This window comes from Podarcis cretensis (assembly GCF_951804945.1).
Source record: "Podarcis cretensis genome assembly, chromosome: 7".
NCBI classification, from domain to species: Eukaryota; Metazoa; Chordata; class Lepidosauria; order Squamata; family Lacertidae; genus Podarcis; species Podarcis cretensis.
In genome coordinates, this window is record NC_137176.1 from 37,793,451 (window position 1) to 37,807,437 (window position 13,987).

Genomic DNA, 13,987 nt, shown 5'->3' on the forward strand with positions numbered 1-13,987 from the left:
TGCTCCTGCATCATGATCATCATGGAGTTATAGCCCAATTCAGTGACCCCATGTGCCAGCAGGATATCCAGCTATATAAAAAGGGTTAGACAGGGGTTGGTGGGCTGGGGACAGGAGATGTGAAAATGCAGCTGCATCTAAGGGGAAAATGTATTCCAAAAGGTTTTGGTGTATATTAGAGATGGTGATAAAACAGCTGGAATTTTTTTTGTTCTAACTAAAACATACTGAGATAAAATAAATGAAAGCATATTCCCATTCTTCCACAAATCTCTTACACTTAAGCCACCATGAGAGAGCCAGGCATTGCGCTTCAAAGCAGCCAGATTTTTTTGAGGACTGGTACGCACTACCTGCCCATGCTCCTTCTAATTATATACTCTTTATTGTTTTAAGAAGAAGCAAGCCCTTTATCGGTAATAATTTAAGCTATCACTTGCTTGGCACCTGCTACAGATCAATAGCACATAGTTAAGTGGATGAAAAGGCTAAATGTGATTGTCATTTGCAATGCAAGGTTGTAGTGGGCCCCCGCTCCTTTGAGGCTTTTAGAACATCTCATTTTGGAATACTAAATTCTGGTTCAGGTACACAGTTGCTGCACATTCACAACATTTTGTTCTACATTAAAGATCTGTCATTTTAAAGGCCAAAACACAAGGATAAGTTATAGTAAAAACTAACATGAAACCTGCAATTTTACAGATTCCATTGCTGGTGGCCATACATCTTTGATGGCAAAACTACATTGGTTGTAGCACCATAAAAATCAATAAATATTAACCTTTTTCTGACACTTTCTGCACAGATGCTTTATCAATTGCTGTCAGGTGATAGAGCAGTTGGTAGTGTGTACTATATTTTTCAACTAAGAATCTATAACCAACTTAAAAATCAATGTAAATTAACAAGCCTTTTAAATTCAAAAACTACCAGTGGCGTTTCAGTTTCCAGTGTCAAGAGTAAAACAAGCAAGGAGTAGTGCAACATCACAAAATCCACCTTATTTGCCTTCTGCAGTGGAATAAACTGCATGATTTAGAAGAAACCTGACCAGCTTTACAAACTTTTAAAATACAAATGAAATCAAATATTTATTTGAAAATAAATCCTCACATAAGTTGCAGAACACAGAGATCGATTATCTTTGCTTCCATTGTAGATTCATATCTACAAATTGCCAAATTCCCTTCCTTCCTGGCACCACTCATATGAGAAGCCTTTTAAGAACTGCTTGAAGGGCTTGTTTCCTTCAGCAAAGAGATAATCTCTGTATGGCTGGATTTATAGTAGCCACCATATGGCTGCTTTTCATCTTAATCCACCTTTCCTCACAACTATTTGAAAGTTAAGCAACACTGATTTCAACTGACTTTACTTTCATGTAAATAGTGGTCAAAGTTCCTAATGCTGCAACTCACTGCTCACAGCCTGTCAATCCACCTGCCAAGGTTCACCCAACAAGAAAGCAAGTGCAGATCCACCATTTGGCAAGTTTAAATAAAAGATCCATGTGGGTTTGATTCCTTTCTTATTATTTTATGTCCTTCTTTGATCACTTGTAATTAAAACCACCTGATTTCAAAATGGTGTTATCGCACTCTGAAGTATTCTCTTTTCACTGATGGTTGGTCTCAAGTGGTAGATGGGTTCTGGTTTTCTTCATGATGGCTTGTTTGCATACAGATGATTCAGTTTACACCTCTGGAGCTACAATGGTATTTCCCTCCCGCCCTTAGAGAGTGAATGAATGGTTGATCTCTTTGTATCTTCTATGGGCTAAATGCTTTGTTTTTCCAGCAGAAATGACTATTAGGGAGACCTAGCAAGAATTACTGGAACTGAAAATATAGTAAGAGGAATGAACATTTTGACTGGTACATTCCAATGCATTTAAATTGCCATGGGTCTAGATGTCTCATTTGCAAATTTATCCTTTCCCCTTCCTCCATGAGAGAGAAACCACTTAAATAGATACCACTGGGAAGGTATCTTTTCTAAGACGGAAGGCACAAGAGAGAAGGCAATGGTCACAGCTGCCGATACCTGTGTATGAACTGGGCTAACCTTTTGCTCTCCACATGTTGATAGACTACAACTTCCATCATTCCTGAGCACTGGCTGTGGTGAGCAAAGGCTTAAGGGAGTTGTTGTCCAGCAACATATGGAGAGTTAAAGCCCTGCTCTAACCTGGAGTTTCTCTCTGGACTTCTCATTATCTTACTCTCCATCTTTCTTCTGGACACATGCTCCTCTTTCACCCTGAAAAATGGGTGTACTGGTGAAGTGGTGAAGGTAGTACTTGGCAATGGGGACTTATGCTGGATCCCAACTCCATTCAACTTGGTCATATGACCTGGTGCAACCCATGCCAGCAAAAAGAGTAGTGTAAGGCAAACTGTTTGTTTCCCCTTTGCCAGGCTTAGGCTGAGTTTGGAACTGACATACTTTATGCTGCTTTAACTTTATATGGTGTAAATTATGTGGGTTTCCCTAAGGAGCAGTTTGCTATTTTGGACATAACACGAACCATAGCTTAATTAAACCTGGATTTAAGTGCTGAGGAAGAGAGATGAAAAGGCGACAGGTGAGGAGTAAACACACAGCCTTGATGCTCATTCCCATCTGCTAAACTATGTTTTAGCAAGCTAGGAATTGAGCATCTGAACTAGCCCTCTAAGGTCTTTTTCACTTCTATTACAAAAAAAGCAATGAAAGAAGTATTTTCTCTGCTTCTCTCTAAACATATAGTCCTCAGAGAGAACCATGCAGCACAATTCACCTATACAGAATGATGTTTTCTGTATTTTGTCTACAAGCCTTAGTAGAACATGAAATGGCTGCGAGCCTTTGCAATACTGGGCAATACTTGGCAGGAGACTAAACTGATGAGGTGGCCTCCAGGCTATAAAATCTTATACCACAATAAATTTGGTATTCTTTAAGGTGCCACAAGATACTTTCTTTTCTGTTGTAACAGACCTACTTGGCTAGCCCTCTGTAAAATATTTGCTGGCATAAGAACTCCCCCCATTTGCTATGTTTCCCCCATTAGTTTTCAATGAAGGGACAATGAGAATTGTTCTGCACCAGCACATGCATGCAGGCTAGTCTACTCTCTTTTGTACATTGGGGCACACACAATCTAAGTCAGTGGCATTGTATACAGGGCTTTTTGTCAACAGAGCACAACTCCAGAACTGCTATATGTAAAAGGATTAAAAGCAAGTAAAAACTTAGGAGAGGTCTCCTGATTTAATACTTTTAAATTCTGGCTCTAAGCAATAATATATAGCAAAGAACAAAATTGTAGGTGTTAATACTTCACCAACGAGTTAGATTTAAATTTCATCTGAAAAGTCAACATCAGGCACAGAGCACTCTATGGGGAAATAAGTAACTGCTTTAAGAAGCATGATGTTATGTCAGTGGAAGCTAAACTCAAATAACTAAAAGCTTAATTATCATATTCTCTGAAATTTGACTGAAGAATAGAACAAGTTTACATTTGTCATTTCTTTCAATTGCCACTGTGTTACTATTATTATTCAAATACAAATGCTCATTCGGTTGGTCAGTGTCAGGAGCTATCAGATTTCCCCCCAGAACATTACAATGTTCTCAAGTTTTGGATTACAGGTTTTTCAGGGTGCATTTTCGTTTTACTAGGGTACAACAATTGAGCAACAGTTTTCTTCACCAAGGGCTTTTCACATCGGACGTTTGGCAAGGTTTCTCCCTCGCAACTCCAAGATCCCTGAACTGAAGCCACAGTGTGTGTCAATTTAATCAAGACACTGATGGTGTATCGTTTTAAACAGAACTGTACTGGGGTTTGGCATGTGTTCAGTTAGCATTTGCCCTGAAGATGGTTATCTTAGACTATCACCTTGAGGCTATCCCAGGGAAAAATATAACTGTATGTGTCTGACATGGTTCCAAGGGGGGGGGGGGGAGTCTGCCGAATCTCAGGAAATCACTTTCCCTCTGTCCCTCCCAAAAATCTCAAGTTTGAAAGCATTTTTACTTCTAGAACCCTGTCAGCATCAAGAAGATCACAATAAATTGCAGAAGATGAAGTAATGACAAAACTTGAAAGGAACTTTAAATAGCCTTCTCCAACCTGGTGCTCTTCACGTGTTGCTGGACCATAAGTCCCATCAGCGTCTGCCAGGATGCCCAGTGCTCAGGTATGAAGGGAGCTGTAGTCCATCTAGAATGCACTAGGTTGGGGAAGGCTGGGTTTTGAAATTGAAAAAGTGTAACTATGTTGTGCAACCCTTGTATTGAAAGTTTTGCTCAGTGAGATTTTCACATTACCAGATTTGTTACTACACAGTAGTTAAAAGTAAAGGTAAAGGTAAAGGTAAAGGTACCCCTGCCCGTACGGGCCAGTCTTGACAGACTCTGGGGTTGTGCGCCCATCTCACTTAAGAGGCCAGGGGCCAGCGCTGTCCGGAGACACTTCCGGGTCACGTGGCCAGCGTGACATCGCTGCTCTGGCGAGCCAGAGCCGCACACGGAAACGCCGTTTACCTTCCCGCTGGTAAGCGGTCCCTATTTATCTACTTGCACCTGGAGGTGCTTTCAAACTGCTAAAACTGTTAAAAGTAGGGATGGATTATTCTGAAATGCCAAACTTACCTTATATATATAAAAAAATGTTCTAATTCCTGATACACTAATTCAATTCAATGAAAAATCAGTTATTGTTTTCACTAGTTCTGCTAAATTCTCACATATTATATGCAGCATTATACTTACAGTATTATAAAGGTAAAGGTAAAGGTACCCCTGCCCATACGGGCCAGTCGTGTCCGACTCTAGGGTTGTGCGCCCATCTCACTTAAGAGGCCGGGGGCCAGCGCTGTCCGGAGACACTTCCGGGTCACGTGGCCAGTGTGATGAAGCTGCTCTGGTGAGCCAGCACCAGCGCAGCACACGGAAACGCCGTTTACCTTCCCGCTATAAAGCGGTACCTATTTATCTACTTGCACTTAGGGGTGCTTTCGAACTGCTAGGTGGGCAGCAGCTGGGACCGAAAGACGGGAGCTCACCCCGCCATCGGGGATTCAAACTGCTGACCATACGGTTGGCAAGTCCTAGGCACTGAGGTTTTACCCACAGCGCCACCCGTGTCCCACAGTATTATAGATACAGTAAATTATATACGTATACACTCCAGGTTTCCTACAGTAACCAGATACCTCTGTAAAAATATTTCTGTATTAATACTTTCAAAATTATACTGCTAAAATATAGCACATGGAGCTTGGCTCCATTATATGTAAAATGCATGCAATTTTTGCATATAATTTTGCATTGAATTGGTTAGGCTTTTCTTCAAACACAGAAACCAATCATGTTGCTCAGACATAAGTAAATTCAATGTGGGCAAATCTCAACTAAGTTGGAACCACCAAATTCCGTGTGTAAATCCATTTAAAGCATATTGCTTCTCCATCCCTAGTAAACAGTTCTTAAACTATTTTTGCAAGTCTAATTTCTATTTCAAAATTCGAGGATAATTACTTTACTTTTGAAAGAATATTGTATTTCATGTGTGGAAAAAGACTTTGGGTGCAATAAGACCTATGCCTTTTCTGGCATTATCAGTGGCAAAGAAAGCATATTCCCTTATCCCTTTGTTATTGACAGCATTCACTGCTATCATTTCCCCTATTTCCAAAGTTCAGTGGGGAGGATGTACCCCAAACAGCACAATTCACACACACAAGGAAGGTATATTTAGGCTTGGTGGAACTCCCAAGTTTGCAAAAATACGATAACATATTTGGGGGGAGGACCTCAGAACAGGCCATAACAATGGGGTCACTCATTCCTGTCTTCCATGCAAGGTAAGCCTGGCTGATGCACTCTTTATGTAATTTACACAGAAGTGGAACTGCCAACAGGTTAGGTATTCTAAACTTGAAAATTTAGATTTGTGATATCTTTAAAGGAAAGAGGAAGAGTTGAGTTAACTTCTTTTAGACACCAAGTAGCATTTAGGTAGCTGTGCTACTCTGAGGGGTACAAGAGCACCCAAATAACCAGCCACTACACCAAGGAGGGCTTCAGCATGTTAGTCTCCAAGTAAGTCAGTGGTGGGAGGGGGAGAGGGGGTGGCCCTCTAGATGTTGTCATCAGTTCTAATCACGGTCTGTGTTAGCTGGGGCTGACAGAAGTTGAAGTCTAACAATACTGTATCTGGAGCATCATAGGTTCCTCATCCTTGGCCTAAGCTGATCACCTGAAGTCACCCTAAAAACATGCAGAAGTTTTAAAATTGTATTCTTACATATTTTTCCCTGGTGTTTGAGCAGGGTTTATAGCTAGTCAGGGTAAAAATAATCTTGTTGATTTATTTTCAGATTTATTGATCTATCATTCCTTTAAAGTAGTGCAATGTTGGTACCAGAAAAGGGGAAATCTTACTTATAATATTGATTAAAACATATTGGGTTGGGCTCTTGCTCATAATCAAGCACTAAATGCTTCAAACCTATCTGTATCATACCTATATGTCATTGTAAATTGAACGCTAAAAATGATTACTTATGGCAGGGGTCCTCAAACTTTTTTAAATGGGGACAGTTCACTGTCCCTCAGACACTGTTGGGGGCTGGATTATAGTTGGGGGGGGATGAACGAATTCCTATGCACACTGCCCTTTTTCTCTTTAATTTTTTTTTGGGCCCCCCAAGAGAGTGAGGCCCTAAGCTATACCTTGTTTAGCTTATACGTAAATCCAGCACTAGTGGGGCGTGTTGTGCCTTGCTGTGGTGCACCTGCGGGGTGAAACTAAGAAAAAGCGATTTGGGCGGGTGGGTGTGAAGAGAGGTCGGAAGCACCTGTGGCGATGCCGAGGATGGTGAGAAGGGGATTAACGGAGACCTTGGCAAAAGAAGGAAATGCTCAGATGGCCACAGAAATGCAGCAAGGCGCCTCCGCCCGAGTTCATGAAATGCTAAAGCGGCCCTCGGCATGTATATCATGCATGTAAATCTCTCCCTGCAGTGGAATGTTTGGGGAGGGGACGGGGGTGATGGAGGGAGGCAAGCTGCTAGAGGAAGGGTGATTTTGTGGCAGGAAGAGGAGCTGCCGCTGCTGCTGCTCCTGCAAGCCTGCAGCCAGGAAATCCTCCTTCGCTTGCACACACTCACACAAAATAAACACACAAGGGGACAAATGGAGACCCTGGCAAAAAAAGGAAACGTTCAGATGGCAACAGAAATGCAGTGAGGCACCTTCGCCCAAGTTCATGAAATGCTAAAGCGGCCCTCGGCATGTATATCATGCATGTAAATCTCTCCCTGCTCTGGGCAGTGGGATGTTCGGGGAGGGGGGCGATGGAGGGAGGGGGGCTGAGAGAGGAGGGCCACAGTGGCAGGTTCAGTAATTGCCGGGTGGCCCAGTCCGCAGCCCATAGTTTGAGGACCCCTGATTTATGGGATTTTCCACTGTATTTCACAGGAATGTATTATACAACATTTCCAATGTGTTCATAGGATTTCTGCACCCAAAATGGATATGGATCCATAAAAGGTTTGGGGTTTTGCTTTTTAAAAAAATTATCTTGCCATTTAGAGTAAGAGATGTCTATCAGATAGATATACTGTAAGCTTACTGTAAAGCCTCATTAGTTCACGTTGAACAAAACTTATGAGAGATTACATTTAATCTCAACTTCTTTTATACAAAAATCAATAAAAACAAATCAGGCTTCTATGAACCCTACTTTCTTTAATTTTAACAATGACAGTCAAGCTCTTCTCTCAAATGATCATTTTAGAGGTCACTGAAACAATAATTACAGGCCTAGTCACTATCTTGATGGGCTTTCCTAAGAAATGAAGCCCAGTGGGAACATTTTATCCCACTGCTTATTCTGTGGGTCAGCATTTTCTTCTCATATACTTCTTAATTTTCTTAAATGGCAGTTATTTAAGGTGGTGCAAGATACATTCATCCAATAAAATCTAAATAGTACAAGGGACAGAGGGGCAAACCCCCCCCCCCCAGCATAGATTCCAAAGATATGAAATAATGTTTCACATTTGAAAGGCACCTAAGAGCTGACAACCACGAGTGTAACAAAAATTACAGGGAACTATTGCAAACAAAGAATATACAAATATATATTTGTATATATGATGGCGACGATGGTGATGAATGAAGCTGGGCAAACCTTTTACCAAAGCTTCATTAAAGTTTGTTGCTGCCATATAAAATTAAAATAGGATTGGATCCAGTCCGTGGGTAACAATTTGGCCACTGCTGCCTTAATAAATCACAGCAGCACTGGCGGCCTATATGTTTCAGTCACACAGCAGAAAGAGTGTGCACCTCAAAACACTGAACAACAAAAGCCAGTACTGATTTGCCATCAGCGGCTGTGATTCTGGGTCACAAAGTAGGATGTCTGGCAATACCTACAGACCTGCACCCTCCAAAGCATACGCTGGGTTCAGGAGCCAGGAAGCTTTCATCGTCAAAGAGTCCTCCTTGTTGCACTCCAAAATCACTGAAGGAGGAGGATTCAGAGGTAGGAAGCACAATGCCTCTACAGATAGCAACTATAGCACAGAGTGAAAAGGGGTGTATTGAACCAGTTTCCCCTTGCAGTATTGGCTGTCCTAATTTAGGGCGTTTTAACAGAGAATGAGCACAATTCAGAAAAGTTCATAAGGTGTGAGCATCAGCCCATGAGCTTTCTCCTTTAGCAAGTAACCCTCCATGCTGGATCACAAACTGCTTTAAGATTTGTTGTGGAATGGCATTGCTGGAGGGGCATTGTTGTTGGGGGCGTTAAACAGCAAAATTCCATGCTTGTTCAATGGGACTTAATTCTTAGTACATGTGTTTTGGATTGTAGCCAAAAGCTCAAGGGGGCACTTACTTATTAAAGCAATTCTATGCTTATGCCCATTGTCAAGAAGCAAAAATTTACATGTAGTAGTAAATGGGCTGAATTCCAACAATAATTGTTTCTTACTGCATTAGGCTACCTTCCCTAGATATAGGTTTCAGTGTTGTTACATACCTATCACATTATTTTGCATTTTTATTGACAAATTATACTTGGCATTTTAGATTAAAACCTCTACGATGTATTAAGCACACATCATTTGATACCCAAGTCCAAGAAAGCTGTATTGAGATGCTTGCTGGTTTTGCCCCTTACCACCTTCTACTGAGTAGCAATTCCTATGGACGCTGAGGCTTAACAGGATAAACAATGAGCTATTAGCTGAGGTTCCCTGCAGTTCTGTTGTGGTGTACTACTGGGAGCAAAAGTCCAAGGAAAAAAATGTATTTGGGACCTCGTGCAATTCCTTTATGTTTCCCGGATAGAGGCCTGACACTTGCAGGTGACAATTTTCTTAGCAAGGTTTCTACCAGGTGACAATAGTGGACATTTGCAAAGCAGGTAATAACACTAAAAAACAAATAAACCCCTATGTAAGGATAAAAACAATCAGCTTCACACAGCTTAATTTTTTGGGAAATACAAGTCTAAGGTAATCTATATAGGCTGCATGAAACCTAGCATCCTTCTTTAGAAACAGAAAGGCATTTATTTCAAGCACATGCTAAAATTACTATTCAGCACAAGAAAGAAAAGGACTCTCTGCCAATCAATATGACATGCAATTGAAAGACTGACACTAATAGCTATTACTAGAACGAACCTGTTTGAAACTGAGCTGCTGCTGCTTACTGTTTTCTTTATATAAAGCATTTCAGCTATCAAAAATACTACTTTATGTAGCTTGGAACCCAAGCAAGATTCTGCTACTCTAGCAGCAGCTATTTTCAGTATCTCCCCTAACAAGGCCAGGCCTTTTAGTTTTTTAGGTTTTTGTTTTTAAAAAGTAAGCTGCTGGTATTTAAACAAACAAATAAACAAAAGCATTCAAAATGTACAGGGCTCTGCACTTGACAATTGACAATCAAATTACAAGAGAAGACCGGAATTCAGCTGAGAAAGGGACCCTGTAGCCATTCTTTAACAGCTTTGCACAAAGGTATGAAGTATACTGTTATTTCATGTACCCAATGGACTTAGTTCCATTCGCCCTGTTAATTACTATGCTTCGTGTGATTTAATGCTTTACAGGTAAAGAGAACATGAGTAAAATGAAATTGGCCAGCATGATATTTGATACTTTCATCTTTATACTGTGTTCATAATACTGCCTCATCAATGCATATGCAATGTATTGACCACATGGAAGACTACAGCCATTTTTACTTTTAAAACCAATGGGTGTATGGAATGAAATAAAGGCAAAAGGAAATTAATTTCAGGAAATTAAGCAAACCACTGAGAATTAAATATCAGTTATTTATGTTATGAAATTTCATATCTTCACTTGACATTCAGCGACAGTAGCTTCCACTTGGTAACACAGTCATACCTTGATAAAAATCACACAATAGATCACACTAACTTTTAGCAATCATTTCCCATCCACCCCCCTTAATAATTTGATAAATGCTTCTGTCAAGAAGGATAAAGATCACAATTTTATTTAGGCTTAACTACTTGAACTTTCAGGATTCCATTCATGAATATTGCAAGTGTTAACAACTGATAGGATCACAGTTTGTCCCATTTTGATGATGTAATCATAGAGCAGCTTGCCTTTCAAGACTTGTTTCATGCAGGCTATGCTTATGGAAAGAGAAATTTATGTGGGGCAAAAATGAGTTCTGACCTTAGTAGCGGCAGCTTAGTAAAAGTGTTTTCATAAAATTTATCAGAGTTTGCTGGCAACAATGTGCTAGACAGAATTAGAACAAAGATATGGCTCTTTACCTCTAAAGTAAAACAGAAAGGATAGAGGCCTGACTTACTCAAGTGGTGATTAATTGATCTGCCTTACCATGAGTTTTAGATCCCAGAAGCCAATAATACAGTTGGAAAGCTGCCAGTAAAGCTACATTTCAACAGTGTTCTTTCCACTTTATTTTAAATAAAATAACATTATGTATCTTGTAGGTTACGTTTACTATGAGGGTATAAGATAAATTATTTCAGAAAATATACATGCCAGAAGATAAGAGTCTATCAAATAGATTACTCATAAGATGGAATGCAAATTATTCAGAACAAAATCATCAGTAGCTGCTTCTTCAAAGAAGTAAACCTTTCATGTGATTATTATTTTTTTGTTTAAATGTGGTTAAAGTTTATTATATTAGCCCCTTTTTATGTGTCCCTGTGTGTGTCCTATACAAACACACATAGGGCAACTTGTAACCCTTACATTTTTTTGAATGTGTCTAACACAGGAATGTGGGTTTATGTGCATGAAGCATCATATATGCAGAACGTTGGTAGGGCTGAAGTCTAAAAGTGACACCAACATCTAGTGAAGTTACATGGGATCTCCCCATAATTTTCTTTCCCTGAAAGTAGTCCTGGAGGGGGGATTTGAATAAGGACAGATGAGGGAAGGTCTCATTACTATGGCCCGAATCCATATTACCCACCTCAAAAAAGTTACTATTAGCTGCAGAGTGTAAAATATATAGGCATGAAGGATACCTTTATGCTTTCTCCCTTTGCTGCTAATAGGGACTCAGGGGAAGGGGGCACTGATTTTAACTGGGGCTACAGTGTGGAAGACAGGGCTAGCTCTTCCTCCCTCCCCCACAGCTGCTTTTAGAAGAAAAAACTTCCATGAGGAGGTCCAATCATGGATATCCGATGTAACACCTACTTTGAATCTATGCTAGGAGACATGTACTAATTCCAGGTGTATGATAATCATGACTGGAGAAGATTCAGGTAGGTAGCCGTGTTGGTCTGACACAGTCGAAATAAATTAAAAAATTGTCCAGTAGCACCTTAGAGACCAACTGTCATGGTATTGCCAGAGAATGAAGGGGAGGAGCAGAGACAGGCAGAGGAAGGGGGGCAGGAAGTGGCAATTGAGGAAAGAGGGGAAAGCCAGGAGGCGGAACGGCTCACAAATGTTGAACCAGAGCCTCAACACCGCAAAGGAAGTTCTGGCACAGACAGTGAAACAATGCCTATTCCATCTGCCAAAGAAAGGAGAGTGTTAAAGAGGGGAGGGAGGGGGCAGAGGCATCACGTGAAACTTCCCCGCCTTTTCTGTTGGAGAAGGAGCTGGAATAAGTCACTCCCAAAATCTGAGCTGGAGGATTCAGATGCATGATTGTAATGCGCTGCTTGTACATATGTAAAATAAAGACTGTATATATGTATCTCTGAGTGAGCAGAGGCATTTCTTGCGAAGAGCATTCACAAGCCATCACACCAACTAAGTTTGTTCTGGGTATAAGCTTTCGTGTGCATGCACACTTCTTCAGAAATGACTGGACAAGGCATTCTGCAAATGTCAGAAGCTATTGTTCATCATGCATTATAGAGTTCAGGTCCGATGCTGGCATCAAGGCCTGGTTCTAATTAAGCCTTGTGAATATGTGCAAATAAAATGTGAACACACTTAAAAATGATTAATAACAAAAAGTAAATTGAACGTGCATAATTCGCTTCACGTCTGAATGCAAAACACTTTTGTGTAACATGCACCTGAGTTAATGTGAGTCATATAAAAATGTGAACAGAACAATGAATTTGACTAAATCGAGATCAAAATTGCTTTGTTCCTTGGCCAGAGTCATGCATATTACATTAAAAAGTGCTTTCTCCCTACAGCCATTTAACTGAATTCCATTTGTGAAAATGAAAACTCAATGACAACAGCCATAAAGATGTTCTTACCAGCATGCAGGTAAGCTAGGTCAGGGTTCTCAATATCAGGATGCAATTCTTTCAGGTGGTTGCGAAATTCTACAGGGATATTGGTGCCATATTCACACTTGGGACAGTTGTACATCTTTACTCCTTCATGTTTGCCTGTATGCAGGATATGCTTGCGGATATTTTCAGCACAGTTAGACCTGCAGGAAATGCATGAAAATTATAATGAAGTTATATTATACATGCATATTCACTGAATTGAAATATTGCTGTAAAACAGTTGGCTCCCCACAGTTATGCTTGTGAGCAACTTTCAGATATACAATTTATAATGACATCCACCAAGCTTTCCATGAGGGCTAGTTTTAGTATAATTTTAAAAAGTTCAGTTTGAAATCATTTTTAAAAATAATACTCCCCCTTTCCTTTAAAAAAGAAACACCTTAGAAATAATCACATCTAGTAAGGATGAAAAGTAGTATACAAATTTAATTAATAATAATGATAATAATGATGATATGAAGGAGGAGGAGGATTGATCCTAAAACTTGCTGGTCCGTTTTTGCGGATATATACTGCCATGTATATATGGGGATATATACTGCCATGTTGTACAGATAATGCTGCTATCAGGCACATATAAAAATACACACATTAGAATCAAAGTATACATACATTAAGCTTAAAATAAAGTTTGAACCCTTCATTATTATTTTCACTATTTCTTATAAATTATAAGCATAAATAAAGGCATGGTCCTGCCTTGTAAGCATGGAGGAGAAAGTATGCAACAACCAAGATGGGACCTGAAAACATGCAGTGGGAATTATACAGAACTGTTAGGACAATGAAGAGTTGCAAAAGTTGGTTATCTTTGTCAAGCAACTAGCATGGTCACAACACTATCATGTTGACAGGCTGAACTTTTGTCGGATACACTGGTAACAGAACAGTGTCTCTTCCACCTGCCCCATTGCATCTGGGGCAGCAGGCTAGCTTAGGGGATGCAGGGTAGGCTGCATGGGAACTCTACCCTCCAACATTTTGCTGTTTGCATGTGTGAGCAGGCAGAATAAAGAATGCCTTGAGTTCTCCTTCCACTGAATCAGATGGAGAAGCCATTGGGAATGGAAGAGCTCTGTGTGAACATCGCAGTCCTGAATGTGCAAAGAATGTATTACAAGCCAGCTCACCCCCTCCCCCTTGCTCTAAACATTTTCAGTGAAAAAACAAACTTGGAAATGAATA

The 13,987-nt window shown here is 40.3% G+C and overlaps 1 protein-coding gene and 1 long non-coding RNA gene across 3 annotated transcripts in view; one reads left to right on the plus strand and one right to left on the minus strand.

The window, feature by feature from the left end:
* ZNF407 (zinc finger protein 407) overlaps positions 1 to 13,987 on the minus strand; it is a 347,724-nt gene that overhangs the window by 84,319 nt on the left and 249,418 nt on the right. The window contains exon 8 of the mRNA XM_079983722.1: positions 12,761 to 12,939. Within this exon, the coding sequence (XP_079839848.1) occupies positions 12,761 to 12,939 (179 nt within the window). The remainder of the gene's footprint in view (positions 1 to 12,760; positions 12,940 to 13,987) is intronic.
* Positions 1 to 13,987, plus strand: part of LOC307220172 — a 36,044-nt gene that overhangs the window by 19,397 nt on the left and 2,660 nt on the right. For both annotated transcript variants that reach the window (XR_013840745.1, XR_013840746.1), the window contains one exon: positions 12,695 to 12,770. This is a non-coding gene — a long non-coding RNA (uncharacterized lncRNA). The remainder of the gene's footprint in view (positions 1 to 12,694; positions 12,771 to 13,987) is intronic.